Here is an 18,435-nt window from a genome sequence, read left to right as displayed (position 1 = left end):
GCAGTTTTGATTCACCAACGTGGCGCCAGGGATGGAAAATGTAATGATCAGGATAGTCTTGAGCTACTGGGACTGATAGTAGAAGAGAACCCAAGGCTAAGAGGACATATATTAGTGTTTTTTTTAACAATGTAAGTGTGATGATAGAGCGAATAGGGTAAGTTTTATCCTCTGAATCCGAAGGCATGAAGGAAGGATCATCAATGCATAATTATCAATCAAAGCGGGAGGGTACAACTGAAAAGAACGTACTTTAGGTAGACGAGTGCTGTAATATAGAATGATTTACCAGGTGGAGCGCTTGCGTTAGATACCATTGCATTTAAGTAGAGTAGTGTTTATGTTACTGGAATAGTGCAGAGTTACTGAACTAGAAATTTGATTTGGGCGTTTGTGAAAAACCGGCAGTATTGATCGGCCGCCCGTTATACCTAGCACCAGAAATACAGTGGGCTGCATTTTCCGACTCCCACGGTTGTGTACGAGGTGTGTACGCATCTGTAGGGGCCTCGCAAGTGCCGGTTTCAGGCATGCGAAGCGCATGCGCTGAAAAGCACTTGTGATCTGTCAAGAAACCGCTTGATGTATCATCCACCTGCCCGGGAGAAGTGCCTCTGCGGGCAGGGAGTTACGGTTGCTGCAAATCTTCCGCCCGCTTAAAACCTTTAAAAATCTTACACCTGTTAAAAGCAGGTGCAAGGCCTGTTTTTACCAGCATTAGAGTTTACATAAATAAAAAAATTAAAAGATTTTACTCATTTTTAAGTTAAAAATACCTTTTCAAAATGTATGTTTATTTTTAGGCCAGTAAAAAACTTTAATTACTTTTTTCAAACAATTAAATTTTTATTTAATATTAAATTTAATTTAATTTTAACTAATTTTAAATACATGAATTTTTCAATTGAATAAATATTTATCTGTTTTTAAATGTGATCCCCATTCATACTTTTGAGAGATCTACGCGTAGAGATCTGCCAAAAGTATAAATGGGGATTTCCTTCTTTGATTGGTTCCCCATGGCCCACGTGATCCCAAGAGCGCATGCTGATCACATGCACCGATGGGATACCTGGGCCTCTGCGTATTTCGTTCTGCAGTGGCCTCGGATCGGAAGTCTCGGGACATAGGGATCCAGCAAGTAAGTGCGTAGATTTTTTCCGATCAGAGGCATCCGCACGCAGGAAGCCTCCAATCGGAAAATCAGGTCGACTGTGATTGACTGCACTATTACTGAATATCAGGCGCTCATTTATCACCACTGCCCGTTATTCACCAGCGCCTGAGACAAATTAGCATAGTCAGTACGAATCAATACCAGGCTGGAGATAGTAGGGTAGTCTCAAGTGGACTGCATTAGGAATCAATGTAGTTCCAGGATCAGGCTTTCCTATATTAATTCCAACTGCTGCCAAAGTAGAAGATGGAGACGGGCGACCAATATTGGTGTAGTAACCTGAATTACAGTGCTCTATACTGTGCTGAGAGCCTCACTTGATTTTGAACGGAGATGGCCTATCGGGGGAAGGCAGCAGTAGCCAACTTCCTTGCTCCGTGGGTGGTTCTGTTGCACAGGACGGGGGGGAAAACGAGCGGGAGAGCTGAAGTAATGGGGGATTCTAGTGTAAGGGGAATAGATAGACGTTTCTGCGGCTGTAAACGAGACTCCAGGATGGTGTGCAGGGGAAGAGAGAACAGCCAGTTGTCATGGTGCATGTAGGTACCAACGATATAGGTAAAAACAGGGATTTGGTCCTGAAAGATAACTACAGGGAGTTAGGAGGTAAATTAAAACATAGGACCTCAAAGGTAGTAATCTCAGGATTGCTACCAGTACCACCTTCTAGTCGGAGTAGAAATAGAAGGATATTTCAGATGAATACTTGGCTATAGGAATTGTGCAAGGGGGAGGGAATCAAATCCCTTGGATATTGGAACCGGTTCTGGGGGAGGTCAAACCAGTACAAACTGGACAGTTCACACCTGGGCAGGACAAGGACCAATGTCCTAGGGGGAGTGTTTGCTCGTGCTGTCGGGGAGAGCTTAAATTAAAATGGCAGGGGTTTGGGTACCTGTGCAGTGAGACAGAGGCTAGGGAAGCAAGGATAGCAGCAAATGACAGGAAGGAGACAAGCAAAGTGGCAGTCATAGAAATCAAGGGTGTAAATCAAAGACGGCCACAGTAAATAATAATTGTTTCCTGCATAAGACTGTTTAAAAAAAAAAAGCTTGAAGTCTTTGCGTCTTAATGAGAGGAGCATTCGTAATAAGGTGAATGAATTAGCTGTGCAAATAGATGATATAATTGGGATTACAGAGACATGGAGCCAGGGTGACCAAAGCTGGGAATTCAACATCCAGGGGTATTCAATATTCAGGAAAGGCAGGCAAAAAGGGACAGGAGGTGGGGTAGCATTGCTAGTTAAAGTGTAGATTAACACATAATTAAGGAAGGATATTAGCTCTGATGATCTGGAATCTGTATGGTTGAAGCTGAGAAATAGCAAGTGGCAGAAAACGTTCGTGGGAGTTGTATACAGGCCCACAAAGAGTAATGCTGAGGTTGGTGATGGCATGAAATGGGAAATTAGAGATGTGTGCATTAAGGGCACAGCAGTCATCATGGGTGACTTTAATCTACATATAGATTGGGCTAACCAAATTAGTAACAATACTGTGGAGGAGGAATTCCTAGAGTGTATACGGGATGGTTTCCTGGACCAATATATCGAGGAACCAACTAGTGATCAGGCTATCTTAGTCTGGGTATTATGTAATGAGAAATGATTAATTAGCAGTCTTGTTGTGCGAGGCCATTTGGTGAGGAGCGATCATAATATGATAGAATTCTTCATTAAGATGGAGAGTGAAGTATTAGACTCAGAGACTCGGGTCCTGAATTTAAATAAAGGAAACTACGATGGTATGAGTTGTGAATTGGCTAGGATAGATCCCAGATCGTTACTTAAAGGGTTGACGATGGATAGTCAATGGCAAACATTTAAAGATCGCATGGATGAACCACAGAATTTGTTCATACCTGTTTGGCATAAAAATAAAACAAAAAAAATGTGACTCTACCGTGGCTAACATGGGAAATTAGGGACAGCATTAGATCCAAGCAGACGACATATAAATTGGCCAGAGCGGGCAGCAACCCTGAGGATTGGGAGCAGCTAAATATTCAGCAACGGAGGACAAAGGGATGAATTAAGAGGGGGACAATAGAGTATGTGAGTAGTCTTGCAGGGAATATAAAAACTGACTGAACAATCTTCTATAGATATGTGAAGCGAAAAAGATTGGTGAAGTCAAGCATAGGTCCCTTGCAGTCAGAATCAGTGGAATTTAAAATGGGGAACAAAGGAATGGCAGTCCAAGTACATACATATTTTGTTTCTGTCTTCACAAAGGAGGACACAAATAACCTCCAAGAAATGTCGGGGAACATAGGGTCTAATGAGAGGGAGGAACTGAATGAAATCAGAATTTGTAGGGAAATGGTGTTCAGAAATTGATGGGATTGAAAGCCGATAAATCCCCAGGGCCTGATAATCTACATCCTAGGGTACTTAAGGAAGTGGCCCTAGAAATAATAGATGCATTGCTGGTCATCTTCCAAAATTCTATAGACTCTGGAACAGTTCCCTTGGATTGGAGGGTAGCTAATGTAACCCCACAATTTTAAAAAGGTGCTAGAGTGAAAAAGATGAATTATAGACCGGTAAGCCTGACATCAGTAGTGGGGAAAATGCTAGAGTCCATTATAAAAGATGTAATAGCAGAGCACTTGGAAAACAGTGAGATGATCGGACAAAGTCAACATGGATTTACAAAAGGTGAATCAAGCTTCAATAATCTTCTGGAATTTTTTGAGGATATAACCAACAGAAGAGATAAGGGAGAACCAGTGGATGTGGTGTATTTGGACTTTCTGAAGGCATTCAGTAAGGTGCCGCATAAGAGATTAGCGTGCAAATTTAAAGCACATGGGATTGGTGGTAAGGTACTGCCTTGCATAGAGAACTGTTTGGCAGACAGGAAGCAAAGAATTGGAATAAATTGATCATTTTCTGAGCGGCAGGCAGTGAGTAGTGGGGTACCGCAAGTTCGGTGCTAGGACCCCAGTTATTCATAATCTATATTAATGATCTAGACCAGGGAACTAGATGTAATATCTCCCAGTTTGCAGACAACACAAATCTGGGTGGGCGTGTGTGCTGTGAGGAGGATGCCGAGAAACTCCAGTATGATTTGGACTGGTTAGGTGATTGGGCAGATGCATGGCAGATGCAGTATAATGTGGATAAATCCACTGTGATGGCAAAAACAGGAAGGGTGATTATTGTCTGAACGGCAATAGATTGGGTGAAGGGGAAGTGCAATGAGACCTGGGTGTCCTTGTGCACCAGTCGCTGAAGGTAAGCATGCAGGTGCAGCAGGCAGTTAAGAAGACAAATGGTATGTTGGCCTTCGTAGTGAGAGGGTTTGAGTACAGGAACAAGGATGTCTTGCTGCAGTTGTACAGGGCCTTGGTGAGACCACACCTTGAGTATTGTGTGCAGTTTTGGTCGACTTGTCTGAGGAAGGATGTTCTTGCCATGGAGGGAGTGCAGCGAAGATTCACCAGACTGATACCTGGGATGGCAGGAATGATGTAAGAAGAGAGATTGGGTCGATTGGTCTTGTATTGGCTAAAGCTTAAGAGAATGAAATGGGATCTCTTTGAAACTTATAAAATTCTAACAGGACTAGACAGACTAGATGCAGGAAGGATTTTCCCGATTGCGGGGGAGTCCAGAACCAGGGGTCACTGTCTAAGGATAATGGCTAAGTCATTTAGGACTACGATGAGGAGGAATTTCTTCACCGAGAGAGTGTTGAACCTGTGGAATTCTCTACCACAGAAGGCAGTTGAGCGCAATTCATTAAATATATTCAAGAAGGAGTTAGATATATTTATTAAGGCTAAAGGGATCAAGGGATATGGGGAGAAAGCAGGGACAGGGTACTGAGTTTGGATGATCAGCCATAATCTCATTGAATGGCGGAGCAGGCTCGAGGGGCCGAATGGCGTACACCTGCTCCTATTATCTATGTTTCTATGGATCTAAATTGGGCTGTGTATATAAAGGATGACAAATCTACTGCCAGATGTTATCCACAGCGCCCAAATTGAATTATCTCCCCTCCAATTTCAGCAGCATCGGGAAGCAAAACTTCTGAGCCTCTGCTGTCTCGGGCACCACTTCCATTCCGTTAGATCTTGGCAATCATAACTCTATCTTTGAATTTCCAAATGAGCAATCAAATGCATATTTCGTACAATTTTCTAGAGCACTTCTACAAACCTACACTGAGGGCTGAGCCTGAAACATAGAAACATAGAAGATAGGAGCAGGAGTAGGCCATTCGACCCCTCGAGCCTGCTCCGCCATTTAATAAGATCATGGCTGATCATCCAAATTCAGTACCCTGTCCCTGCTTTCTACCCACATCCCTTGATCCTGTTAGCCTTAAGCAACATATCTAACTCCTTCTTGAAAATAATTAATGAATTGGCCTCAACTTCCTTTTGTGGTAGAGAATTCCACAGGTTCTCCACTCTCTGGGTGAAGAAATTCCTCCTCATCTCTGTTCTAAATGGCTTACCCCTTATCCTTAGACTGTGACCCCTGGTTCTGGACTCCCCGACTATCGGGAACATCCTTCCTGCATCTAATCTGTCGAGTCCTTTTAGAATTTTATAAGTTTTATTGAGATCCCCTCTCATTCTTCAAAACTCCAGCGAATATAAGCCCAATTGACCCAATCACTCCTCATACGGCATTCCTGTCATCCCAGGTATCAGTCCAGTTAATCAGCGCTGCACTCCCTCCATGGCAAGAACACCCTTCCTCCGATAAGGAGAACATCCTTCCTCAGATAAGGAGAACATCCTTCCTCAGATAAGTTACTTGAGGGCCAACAGTTAAAACTCGCCTTTTTGGTTGAAATATTTCGCTCCAGTTCAGTGGCAGACCACAACTATTACATTAAGGAAACATCACGGCCTGACGATTCGGGGACTTACCTTGGTAAAGCAACTACTTTGCACAGCGAGGTGAAGAAACTGAACAATCAGGTTTCAGTTTCAGTCAGACGTGAGTACAATTTACTGCAATTATCTATCATCTTTCATCCACTAAATTACCAACACATGCACACAATGGGATTCTTCAGTTTGGCACAGGGCTTATCTATATGTTTAAGATGCACTGTATAAATAAGTGAATAAATCCGTACATACTTGAAACCGTATTATGTTATTCATGGGATATGTTTATTTTATTCCAGTGCAGATTCACACAACCGCGATCAGAGCCTCAGTTTTTACACTTTTTCTTGTTGCTGCCCTGATTGCACTGGTACTCGTCAATCGTCCCAACAAGAAACAAGGTGAGTCATGTTTTACAGGCAGGTGATTGGCTCTATAGTCACGTGAAGGGCTTCAGTGTATTCTATATTCAGTTGCGACATTCAAAATGCAACCATATTATTTGGGCAAAAGAGGGATAGTCTGGGCTGGAAAAAGAAAAATGTTATTTGAAATGACGATCTCAGAACAGACAGGAGCTTAAGACTGGGGCGAATTTGCCCAGTTAAGTGTTTTTATTTCCCTTTGTGCTGTTCAGAATTGATATGCATGTGGCCGAGGGGTAGAACAATAAGTGGCAGCATCATTCGTGGTTAGTGTGAGGAGACGATGCATCCTAAAGGATTTGTAACGCGGTATATGGTAATATCTTACATGTTTCAGTATATCTTTTCTGTATTGATTCTGTATTAATAAGTCATTTAATGCACGTTTGTAAAAGTTTAGATTTAATGTGAATGAATACGTTTGCAGTTAAACAAATCCACCTGTACAGCAAAATTTATTGTACAACTTGCTGAAGTAGGTCTCTTCCTGTTTTATCCAGAAAATTCTTCAAGAATTTCACAATCGTTTGGGTAAGTCCACGCAATTTTTAGCTGAATAAGCCATAGCTATATCCCTGAATATACTCAGTCTCTGTATAGCTGAACTAAACGCGGTAAATGCTTGTGCGGTAGATTTTATCAATTGCATTGAACTTTAATCTGGCATTACGGATCAGCCTCCTGTTATAGAAAACACCATATTTTAATTTAATTTGAGTTGAATGGGATTGAAAAACATGTGGTTTCTACAACGCGTGTCTGTTCTGCTACACCACTTTTTATTCCGGGCACCGAGTTGGAAAATCTGCCCCATTGACGATAAGCCTTTACTGTAGCTCGCACTCAAACGATTACACTCCCTGCAGTCTATAAGGAGTGATCATTTTCTAAGTTATGTCAGTTGTACCTGAACTTCCTAACTTAAACAGAGTGAAATTCGCCCTGCGTGGCACAGTAAAAGGGGTGATTACAAATCGTTTTACAGTCCGCAGATTAGATTCCAGTGACTTGTAAACGAATATTGGGCGGAGTGTAAAAACTGTTGGAGTTTCGTTTAACCCTGCTCTCCACCACCGCCCAAGAAGAAATTATACCCCAAACTCTTCAATCACTCAGTGAGCTGGACTATTCTTTAATCCTCCAATTTAATCCTCATGTAAATCATAGGGAACTGAAGCATTCTAGGATTTGGTGTGCAGGGCGATTGCGCATGTAGTTAATTTTAGTAACATTCACACAGTGACTATCTCAGGCAGTGGTCCATTTAACTGAACAAGCTTTTCTGGATACAGTTCTACTATTGATCAGCTTGAACAGTGTTTGTTGGCTTGGAATATCTAGTCCCCTTGTGAATCCAGTCGCTGTTTATTTTCCGACTCCCCTATGCTGGACATCATTCCACATGTGTTTTAACCTCTGACTGAATGTTGCTTGAACTTTCGATACGCTTGTGTGGCCCTCAATTTGAAACTGTGGCACTCTTCTAGAGCTTCGGTATGGAAGCACATCTCTATACGCATTACCCAATCCTGTCATAACCATAAATAATAATTTTTAAAACTTCTCCATCTTCTTTCAAGATTGATTTTTTTTTAAATTACTCCAACTCCTTTCAAGGCTTTATCTCCCTGGTTTTGTAACTAATCTAGTGACCCAGCCTTTATATTCAACAAGCGTCTAGTATGTTTCTCTTATTAAAAAGATATCAACATTGTATTCACTGCGCCAGATGTGGGACATCTGCTGGGCAGAGCACAGAAAGGAAGATCTGGTCGGAATGATCTCTTGCTGAAAGCAGAAACGCTTGATTTCTGTTCCATTAAGTACCGTGAAAGGAAAATCCTGCATGTTCTGTAAAAGATGTGTTAACCTCTCCACCATATTCTCATCTTTGCATTCCTTCAACATGATTCTTAACAAACAAATGGCAGGAAAAATCATTGATACCCCATGAACTTGCATCAATACCAATTATAAATTTACGGTTATCTTTCTTGATTTCTGTGGCCCTCAATTTGTAACTGTGGCACTCTTCTTGAGCTTCGGTATTAAAACGCATCTCTAAGCACATTCCACCATCCTGTCATAATCATAAATAATATTTCAAAAAACTTCTCATTCTTCTTTCAAGACTAATTTTTTCAAAATACTCCAACTCCTTTCATCACTCTGTCCCCCTGGTTTTGGAACTAATCTAATGATCCTGCCTTTACATTCATCAAGAGTCTAATATGTTTCTCTTACAAAAATGATATCAACATTGTACTCACTGTGCCAGATGTGGGACATCTGCTGGGCTGACAGCATAACGTATGTTCAGTTGGAAGGTATCCCTTGCTGAACGCAGAACCGCTTGATATAAACACATATAAAACACATCTGTATGCACATTTCCCAAAAACCTCTTAATCATAAATAATTATTGCTAAACTTCGCATTATTCTTTCAAGACTGAATTTTATCACAATACTCCAACTCCTTTCAGGGCTCTATCGCCCTGGTTTTGAATGTAAGCTCGTGACACGCCCTTTATATTCAACAAAAGAATCAATGTTTATTTTATTAAAATGATACCAGCACTGTACTCCCTGCGCCAGATGTGGGACATCTGCTGGGCAGAACACAGAAAGGAAGCTTGGTTGGGAAGGAGCTCTTGCCGAAAGCAGAACCACTTGCTCCCTGTTCCATTAAGCTGCGTGAAAGGAAATTCCTGCCTGTTCTGTAAATGATGTGTGAACCTCTCCACCAGGTTCCTCTTTGATTTCCTCCAACGTGATTTTTAGCACAAAAATCATAGAAAAAATATTTTTAACAAAGGACATGCACCAATACCAACTATAATTTTAAGGTTATCTCCCGTGATTTATAAGTTACACGGTGGTGATATATCTCAACATTCTCTGCAGTTCCTAATTCACTTTCAACACTGCACCCACTGTTTTTTTTAAACTGATACCCAAATATCAATGATACATTCTTCCTTTTATTTGGTATTGACACCTCCCTTCCATTTAGGACACAATGGGTCAAATTTGCTTTTCCAATGGAGTTGAAAGCAGGTGGTAATGGATGGCCGGCCAGTTTTACACACAGCCTACTTTCCATTTCCAAATTCGGCTGGAGTGTAAAACGAGCGGCTGAGCCTTTACCACCCATATTCTGCTGGACGGTAAAAGTGAATATTAACTTCAACTTTCCAACTTGCCGCTCGGGCATAAACTGCCGTTTCTGGTCAGCCGTCCAATTGAGATTGCGCCCGATTATCCTGTGAAACAATTTCGAAGCTATGAAAATCCGGCGAGTGCTGTTTCTTACTGCCCAGCAGTAATGTGGATCATATACCCCCCGCCAGGAGACACTCTTACTACATTACAATCTTCAACCATAATCAGTATAACTTAATTTGGGGCCGCAGCACACAGCGAGCACTAACGAATCTATTGCACATTTTGGACTCGACCGATTTTATTTTCCATAAATTTCAATGGATCAAAAATGATCTAGAGGATTTCTAAATGGACAGCCGATTCGCTACATTTCGCTTTGCGGTGTCTTCAAGGACCAATTTCTACTGAAGTGAGTCATGATAATGGAAATCTGGAAAATACCTGAGGTAATTCAGGATCTGCTGAGAGAATGACGTTAGACCCCTGGGGAGGAAAGTGCCACGGATCGGCAACCTGTCTACCTTGAGCTTCTTCAACTGGTCCAATGGATGTGGACTTGCAAGTTTAAGGTTATGTCTCTTGTAAACTGCTTGCTTGTTTTTGATATTTATTCTACTATTTCATCTTATTTGAAAGTAACATTTCCGTTGTCCACGATTATTGTTAAACTTTAATCTCTGTGAACATTTCCGCACTTAGGGAGGCAACTAGAAACAGACCTCCAAGTGAAGAGAATTCTGCAGACAATTCCGAGTCTGCAGGTGTGCGATCAGCTCAAAGCACCGGTAAGTTCAACCTGGTCAGCATGTGATGAACCGTAGATTGTTTGGGGTAACATTTCCATCGGAAGTTCTCTCCAATATCGTTATCACTTCGGCAGAAGTTAGGCTACAACTCCAGAGAGATCACCCTTTCTGCAAGTTTTCCACGGAAATTCCACCAACGTTACGACGAGACATTGGGAAAAACCACATAGAGTTTCTATTTCCTTCTCTGCGTACACTCAGCACAATCTAGCGTTAGGTTTTCTTCTTCACTGTCTGGATATTGACCTATTATATCTCTAACATTATCTCAAAGTCTATGTCAATGGCTGGTCTACATCTATATCTGTGTCTATGTCTATGTCTCTCTCTATGTCTATTCCTATCTCGAACTCTATGTTGATCTCTATGTCCACCTCCATCAATCAGTCTTTACCTATCTCCATATCTATGTCTAGCTCTATCTTTATATCTCTACTTCTTTATCCACCTCCATCTCTCTATCTCTACGTATATCCCAGTCTCTCGCAATCTATCATCATGCCTCACTATATTTCTTTACATTTATCTTGCTTTCCATCGCTCCATCTCTCTCTCTATCTATCTATTTGTATCTATCTCTATTGATCACTCTGTCTTGCTGGTTACAACTCTATCTCTCTCTGTCTATGTCCATTTAGATATCGATCTCTAGCTCCCCTATCTCTACGTCTATGCCAGACTCTTTCTATATGTTTATGCACCTCTATTTGTATCAAATAATTTATTAGTATCTCTATCACTGGCTCTAGTTATTTGTCTACCAGTAACTCCAAATTTATGTCGGTCTCAATCATCTCTCTGTCTCTGTGCCTATCAATATCTATTTCGATTTATATCCCTCTTTCTCTATATTCTATCTCTATCTTTATCTCTATCACTATCACTATCTCTGTCTCTATCTCTACCTCTGTCTAAAATCTCTACTCCCTATCTCTTTCTCTAAACCGTCATTAATCTCTGATATTACAGTCATACTCTTATGGACACCTGTTGCTTGCGAAACTGTGTAAATCCTGAGTGAAATATGATGGCTCTCTACAGAATAAAATTGTGCGTTATGTAAAGAATCAAAGTTAAGTTATACTAATATTGCAGTTAATTTACTTGGATACTCTTAAGAGCCGAGATGGATTTCCTTCTCCACCACTCGGTCGAACGAAATAAAAGTGATCTTACTGTCCTTAGATATCTTTTTCTTAATCTTTATATTCGATCTGATAATTAATTCCTTGTGAAAACATATCAAACGAGTAACAGAAATGGACTCAAAATGTGCAATACAATAGAGAATTTTGCATTGATAGAATGTTAACTTCCTTTCATGGAAAGTTTGAATCTTCTGACTGTAACGAGGCCCATGTGACATGAATCATCAGCAACTGGAAGGCAATCGAGAGCCTGAGCACCAAGAAGATAAATACAGATGTTCGGAGTCTACAGGAATCTACAGAAAATTCTGAAGGCAATAGTTGAAGCAAGCATGTTATTCCTACAAGTGACTAAAGAACGATATTGCTGGGGAGCACCTCAGTTCGTGATGTTCATTCAAAGCAAAAACTGTCAATCGTCACGATTCAACCACGATTTGGATTTTTCTTCACAAGAGCCTCTATGTACAGAACCTGATTCATTTCATTGCTGTATACAGCTGTTGATGCCTCATCACAGAGAATAAGGGGCCCAAGTTGAATAACTTCAGCATCTGTTTCTGGATGTAGATGCCATGAGGCCAATGATCTAATGAAACTTTTGATAAACTAGCTTCCTGACTGTGCCTGAAATATTTTCATTCTGACCTAAATGACTTTCGATCGCTTGGACATTTCGCTTGTATACGCCAGATTAATAACTGCTTACCTCCCAGATGTTTCGGGACATCTTCTGATTGATTGATTTCGCCTGGAGTTTCTGTATTGGTACTAATTGTCTGCTTATAAACCTGGATGTATCATTTCAGCTACTGAAGAATTGGATTAGGTTCTGGACAGTTTCATGTGTAAGCCTTATTCATAAGAACATAAGAAATAGGAGCAGGAGTAGGCCAATCGGCCCCTCGAGCCTGCTCCGCCATTGAATTAGATCATGGTTGATCTGATCCTAACCTCAAATCTACTTCCACTCTCCATCCCACCCGAACCTATGTGATCTACAAGGAGAGGAGAAAAACCAGATAAAAAAACCCAATGGCCAATTTGGGAGAAAAAATCTGGGAAATTCCTCTCCGACCTATCTAGGCGATCGAAACTCGTCCAGGAGAGCACTCTGTCCATGTCATTCCTACAGTACTTACCTTCTGTAAAAGGTGATCTCCACCCCAGCCAGCAACAGGCCCAATTTACTCTTGAAGGACACCTAGCTGGCAGCCTGTTCCCGAGGTCTCCACTAATTCCTGTGAATAGAACCATCTCCTGAAATGTAGCACAGAATTAGAACACAAGAAGTAGGAGCAGGACCAGGCTACACGGTCCCTGGGCCCACTCCGCCACCCACAGAGCCATGACCGATCCGAACCTAGACTCATGTCCAATTTCCTGCCCGCTCCCCGTAACCCCTAATTCCCTTTACTTCTCGGAAACTGTCTATTCCTGTTTTAAATTTATTTAATGATGTAGCTTCCACAGCTTTCTGGGGCAGCAAGTTCCACAGACCTACTACCCTCTGTGTGAAGAAGTTTCTCCTCATCTCAGTTTTGAAAGTGCAGTTTCTTATTCTAAGATTATGCCCCCTAGTTCTAGTTTCACCCATCATTGGGAACATCCTCACCGCATCCACCCGATCAAGCCCCTTCACAATCTTATATGTTTCAATAAGATCGCCACTCATTCTTCTGAACTCAAATGAGTAGAGTCCCAATATACTCAACCACTCCTCATATGTCCACCCCCTCATCCCCGGGATTAACCGAGTGAACCTTCTTTGTACTGCCTCGAGAGCAAGTATGTATTTTCTTAAGTATCGACACCAAAACTGTATGCAGTATTCCAGGTGCGGTCTCACCAATACCGTGCATAACTGCAGCAATACCTCCCTGTTCTTATATTTTATCCCCCTAGCAATAAAGGCCAACATTCCATTGGCCACCCATGCCAGACTATTTCCCCAATTCCATGATCACCTGCTGCACCTGCATACTAACATTTGGAGTTTCATGCACCAGGACCCCCAGTTCCCTTTGTACTGCAGTACTTTCCAGTTTCTTGCCATTAAGATAATAACTTGCTCTATGATTTTTCCTGCCAAAGTGCATAACCTCACACTTTCCAATATTGTATTCCATCTGCCAAATCTCTGCCCACTTATTAGCCTGTCTATGTTCCTTTGCAGGTTTTTTATGTCCTCCACACTCACTACTTTCCCTCCCATCTTTACATCTTCTGCAAACTTTGCTATGTTACACTCGGTCCCCTCCTCCAAATCGTTAATATAGATTGTAAAGAGTTGAGGACCCATCTCTGACCCCTGCTGAACACCACTAGTTACTGATTGCCAGTCTGAGAATTAACCATTTATCCCAACTCTCTGCTTTCTGTTAGATAACCAATCCTCCACCCATGCCAGACTATTACCCCAATTCCATGATTTTTTATCTTGAGCAATAATCTTTTGTGTGGCACCTTGTCAATTGCCTTTTGGAAGTCTAAATACACTACTTCCACTCGATCCCCTTTAATCACCCTGTATGTTACGTCCTCAAAAAACTCAAGCAAATTTGTCAAACATGACTTCCCCTTCATAAAAGCATGCTGACTTTGTCCTATTAAATTATGTTTATCCAAATGTCCCGTTACTGTCTCCTTATTAATGGACTCCAAAATTTTACCAACCACAGATGTTGGGCTAACTGGTCTATAGTTTCCAGCCTTCTGCCTACTACCCTTTTTAAATAAGGGTGTTACATTAGCAGTTTTCCAATCTGCCAGGACCTTTGAATACAGGGAGTTTTGGAAAATTATTACCAATGCATCCACAACCCCTACCGCCACTTCCCTCAAGACCCTAGGATGTAAGCCATCAGGCCCAGGGGATTTATCCGCCTTGAGTCTCATCCTCTAAGGGACCAACATTTACTTTAACCACCCTTTAACTTTTTATATAACTATAGAAACTCTTGCTATCTGTTTTTATATTTTATTTAATTTACTTTCATAATCTATCTTCCCTTTCTTAATCAATTTTTTAGATATTTTTTACTGTCTTTTGAAGACTTCACAATCTTCTATCCTCCCACTAGATTTGGCTACCTTATATGCCCTTGTTTTTAGATGGATACTTTACTTAATTACTTTACTTAGCCACAGATGGCTGTCATTTCTTTTACACCCTTTTTTCCTCAGTGGAATATATATTTTTTGAAAGTTGTAAAATAACTCCTTAAATGTACACCACTGCTCATGTACCGTCTTACCCTTTAATCTATTTTCCCAGTCCACTCTAATCAATTCCACACTCATAACTTCATAGTCTCCTTAATTCAAGCTCAGTACGCTTGTTTGAGATCCAACCTTCTCGCCCTCTAATTGAATATGGAATTCAACCATGTTATGGTCACTCATTACAAGGGGATCCTTTACTAGGACATTTTTAATTAATCCTGACTCATTAAACAGGACCAGATATAAGGTTGCTTGCCCCCTGGTCGGTTCAGTTGCATACTGCTCAAGAAACCCATCCCTAATGCACTCAATAAACTCTTCCTCAAGGCTGCCCTGCCCAATTTGATTTGTCCAGTTAATATGATAGTTAGAATCCCCCATAATTATAGCTGTTCCCTTATTCCAAGCCCCAACTAGTTCCTGATTAATACTCCGTCCAACAGATTTGCAACTTTTAGGAAGCCTATAGACTATGCCCACTAGTGTTTTCTTCCCCTTATTATTCCTTATCTCACAATCCTGATCCTTTGACCCAATATCATTTCTCTGTATTAGTGATTCCTTCCTTTATTAACATAGCCACCTCACATCCCCTTCCTTCCTGCCTGTCCTTCCTGATTGTTAAATACCCTGGTATGTTTAATTCCCAGTCATGGTCAACCTGCAGCCATGTTTCTCTAATGGCCACAAGATCATACCCATATGTCGTTATTTGTGCCGTTAACTCGTCCATTGCGTTACGAATGCTACGTGCATTCAGATAAAGAACTTTCAAATATGTTTTATATACTTAGTCCTTGCTTTTTCCCCTTTTACTACTTTACATTTTACTCCATACCTTCTGTCCCTTCCTGACACGCTCTGATTTTTAATTCCCCTACTGTTACCTAGGTCTATGACCTTCTCCGTTGTCATTTTTATTATTTGCTCTCTAGAAACCTCCCCCCCACCACTTATTAGTTTAAAGCCCTCTCTACAGCCCTGAAGCTATTCTTTCTGAAGCATTCCGAATATTTGTTACCCTAATAATTCTCTGCAGGACAATTTATTTCAGTGCTATGTTTCCTTGAATATAACATATTGACGTTGGAGCACACCGATTGGCCGATTTTAACTTGGCTGTATCATTTCAGCTCCTGATCAGTTAGGTTCGGGCCTCGATATTTTCACGTAATAGCTGATTGGCTTTATGTAAACTTGGCACTCTATTTTGGCAGCTGAATAAATAATTTTAACTGGAATGATTCTCTGCTGGCTGCCCTCTTTCAGTGACGGGATATTCCAACATTTCTCATGGCATTCGGAGAAAACTGATTGGCTGATTGTAAGCACAGTGGGCTCTTCCAATATAAAAATAATCGCAATTACTATTGCAACACATATGATCAGGAGATGGTAACGTACCCGTCTGAAGTCTGTTCCCCATTACTGAATGAACAACACAGTACTGAGCGCATTCTGCTTTTCAATGGCAGGTGGAATCAATATCTTAGGAAGGGAATATTCTGTTTGATCTGTAACATGAATCGTCTTTCTTATAAGATAACTAATTAGATGAATGATTAACTATTAGTAAGCCTGAACATGAAATAGCTACGTTGGTTATTGTTGAACAGACTGGGGAAGGGGACGAATCTCTGGTTGAAAGGGTGAAGAAGTTCGAATTTTTGAAATAAATCTGAGTGTGGAGATGCCGTGTTGGATAGTTTGAACATGAGCGCCGGGTCTGATACACTTGTTTATTAACCTGACCTGTATCACCCGTGACTTGACTCACTGAAAGTGATGGAGGGGTGGAGGGGGGGACTCTTGCATGTTTAACGCTGCTGTGTATGAAAATGTTGCTGCAGTTAGTCCAAGCACAGTATGTGACTTAAAGGAAGTCGACAGCGGTACAGGTGATTTACTGATACATTGGGTACAAACACAATTTCAGATGGATGACAGCATAAGTGCAGGCAGCACCATTGATTAGTGAGGACAATGATATTGAAGCATATTTAAAAGCTACTCACAGTTTGATGTGGTGTAAATGATTCACAGCATAATAGTTTCGCCACAGACTGAGGCAGGCAGGATTGGTGCTCGACACATGGCATTTTAGTGCCTTGAAGAAAGACTGGGGAGGATAGTATTTTGTGACTGAATGTCGAGGAGAACTGAAGATTCGCTGACAGACTGCATTTTACAGACTGGAACAATGGTATTATCCTTTGCAGTTAAAATCCAGACAAAGCGACATGGACAAGATTTAATTGGTTTATAACATATTAGTAAAAATATAACTTTTTAAATACAGGATAACAAAACTGAGTAAGTGTTATAATCATTACTATTTAGATTGTTGTTAGACAACCGATATTCTGGTAATGCTTGGGACAGGAGTACAATTATTGATTCACAGCCAGCCTGCTCAGGGACACGAATTATCAAAATAAAATAGAAGCTGATGGTGTGAATGACTTGCAGGCAGGTTGGGGATGAAAGTTATTATCAACATCCAAAGACTTGGACATCTGAAGTATAATTTGAGAACCAGCAATGGACAGGGTTGATGCCAGTATGAGAGCAGGAACTAATAGAGATGCAGCGGAGAGGGTCAATATTGGGACTGTACCCAAACTTATAGGGCAATTTAGAGAGGGTGCAGAAGAGATTTATTAGAATGGTTCCCGGGATCAGGGTTTACAGTTACGTGGATAGACTACAGTAGCTGGGGTTGTTCTCCATAGAGCAGAAAAGGCTAAGAGGAGATTTGATAAAGGTATTTAAAATCATGAAATGTTTATGTAGATTAAATAATTGAAAATCTTTCCAATGACTGAAGGATCGATAACCAGGGGGGAGAGAATTAAGTTGATTGGCATAAAAACAGACGCAACATGAGGAAAAATTATTTTAATGCAACGAGTGGTTATGATATTGAATTCATTGCCCAATAGAGTGGTGGATGCAGATTCAATAGCAGCCTTCAATAGGGAATTGGATAAATACTGGTAGGAGAAACAAACTTCAGGGATATGGGGCATAAGCGGTGCTGTGGTACCTTGAAAGAGCCGGTGCAGATTCGATGGACCGAATGGCCTCCTTCTGTGCTGTACTATCCCATGCTTCTATAAAATTATATACCCATGCCAGTAGGACACTGATATGGTTAATAGATTCATACAACACATACTCAGTAATTAGAATGTTACACCACCACAATAACAACTTGAATGGACACATTTTTTAAACACAGTCAGCACTGAATGTGTAAGATATTCCATTGCCCTGCATGTCTGCAATTAGATGGCTAAACTTATCTAGAGTGCAAAAATCAACGTTAAATTATAATTAGAATATTGGCTCTGTAGAGCCAAGTTAACGGTTACCTGGAGTGAGCCGGATGCTGGGACGAGATTGGGCAGCTAAAGCAGATACACCTGATAAGCCTGTGTTTAGGCTTCAGTAATTTGTGAGTTGAATCGCCTCTTTGTAAAACACCGGGTTAAACTCTCGGGACTTTAATGGTTAATGGTGCCAGTGTGAAACACGTTCAGTGGTCACAGCTCACATTAGTTGCAGCCCTTCACCTCGGTTCCCTCTCAACCGTTGTGCCAGGCCTCAGACACAGAGCGGGTCTGA

General features: G+C 41.1%; 2 protein-coding genes across 2 annotated transcripts in view; one reads left to right on the top strand and one right to left on the bottom strand.

Moving 5' to 3' along the window:
• Positions 1 to 16,049, top strand: part of LOC147084996 (Fc receptor-like protein 5) — a 34,377-nt gene extending 18,328 nt beyond the window's left edge. The window contains exons 10-13 of the mRNA XM_085979312.1: positions 6,337 to 6,438; positions 6,963 to 6,993; positions 10,329 to 10,414; positions 11,765 to 16,049. Coding sequence (XP_085835438.1) covers positions 6,337 to 6,438; positions 6,963 to 6,993; positions 10,329 to 10,414; positions 11,765 to 11,769 — 224 coding nt within the window. The 3' untranslated portion in view covers positions 11,770 to 16,049. The remainder of the gene's footprint in view (positions 1 to 6,336; positions 6,439 to 6,962; positions 6,994 to 10,328; positions 10,415 to 11,764) is intronic.
• Positions 1 to 18,435, bottom strand: part of LOC147084992 (Fc receptor-like protein 3) — a 405,119-nt gene that overhangs the window by 211,789 nt on the left and 174,895 nt on the right. The gene's annotated exons all lie outside the window — the stretch shown is intronic.

This window comes from Somniosus microcephalus, unplaced genomic scaffold (genome assembly GCF_052327205.1).
Source record: "Somniosus microcephalus isolate GS21.2 unplaced genomic scaffold, FLI_Smic_1.0 unresolved_chr9, whole genome shotgun sequence".
Taxonomy (NCBI): Eukaryota; Metazoa; Chordata; class Chondrichthyes; order Squaliformes; family Somniosidae; genus Somniosus; species Somniosus microcephalus.
The sequence above is the reverse complement of the archived record's forward strand: the minus strand, read 5'-3'. Positions and strand labels throughout refer to the sequence as shown.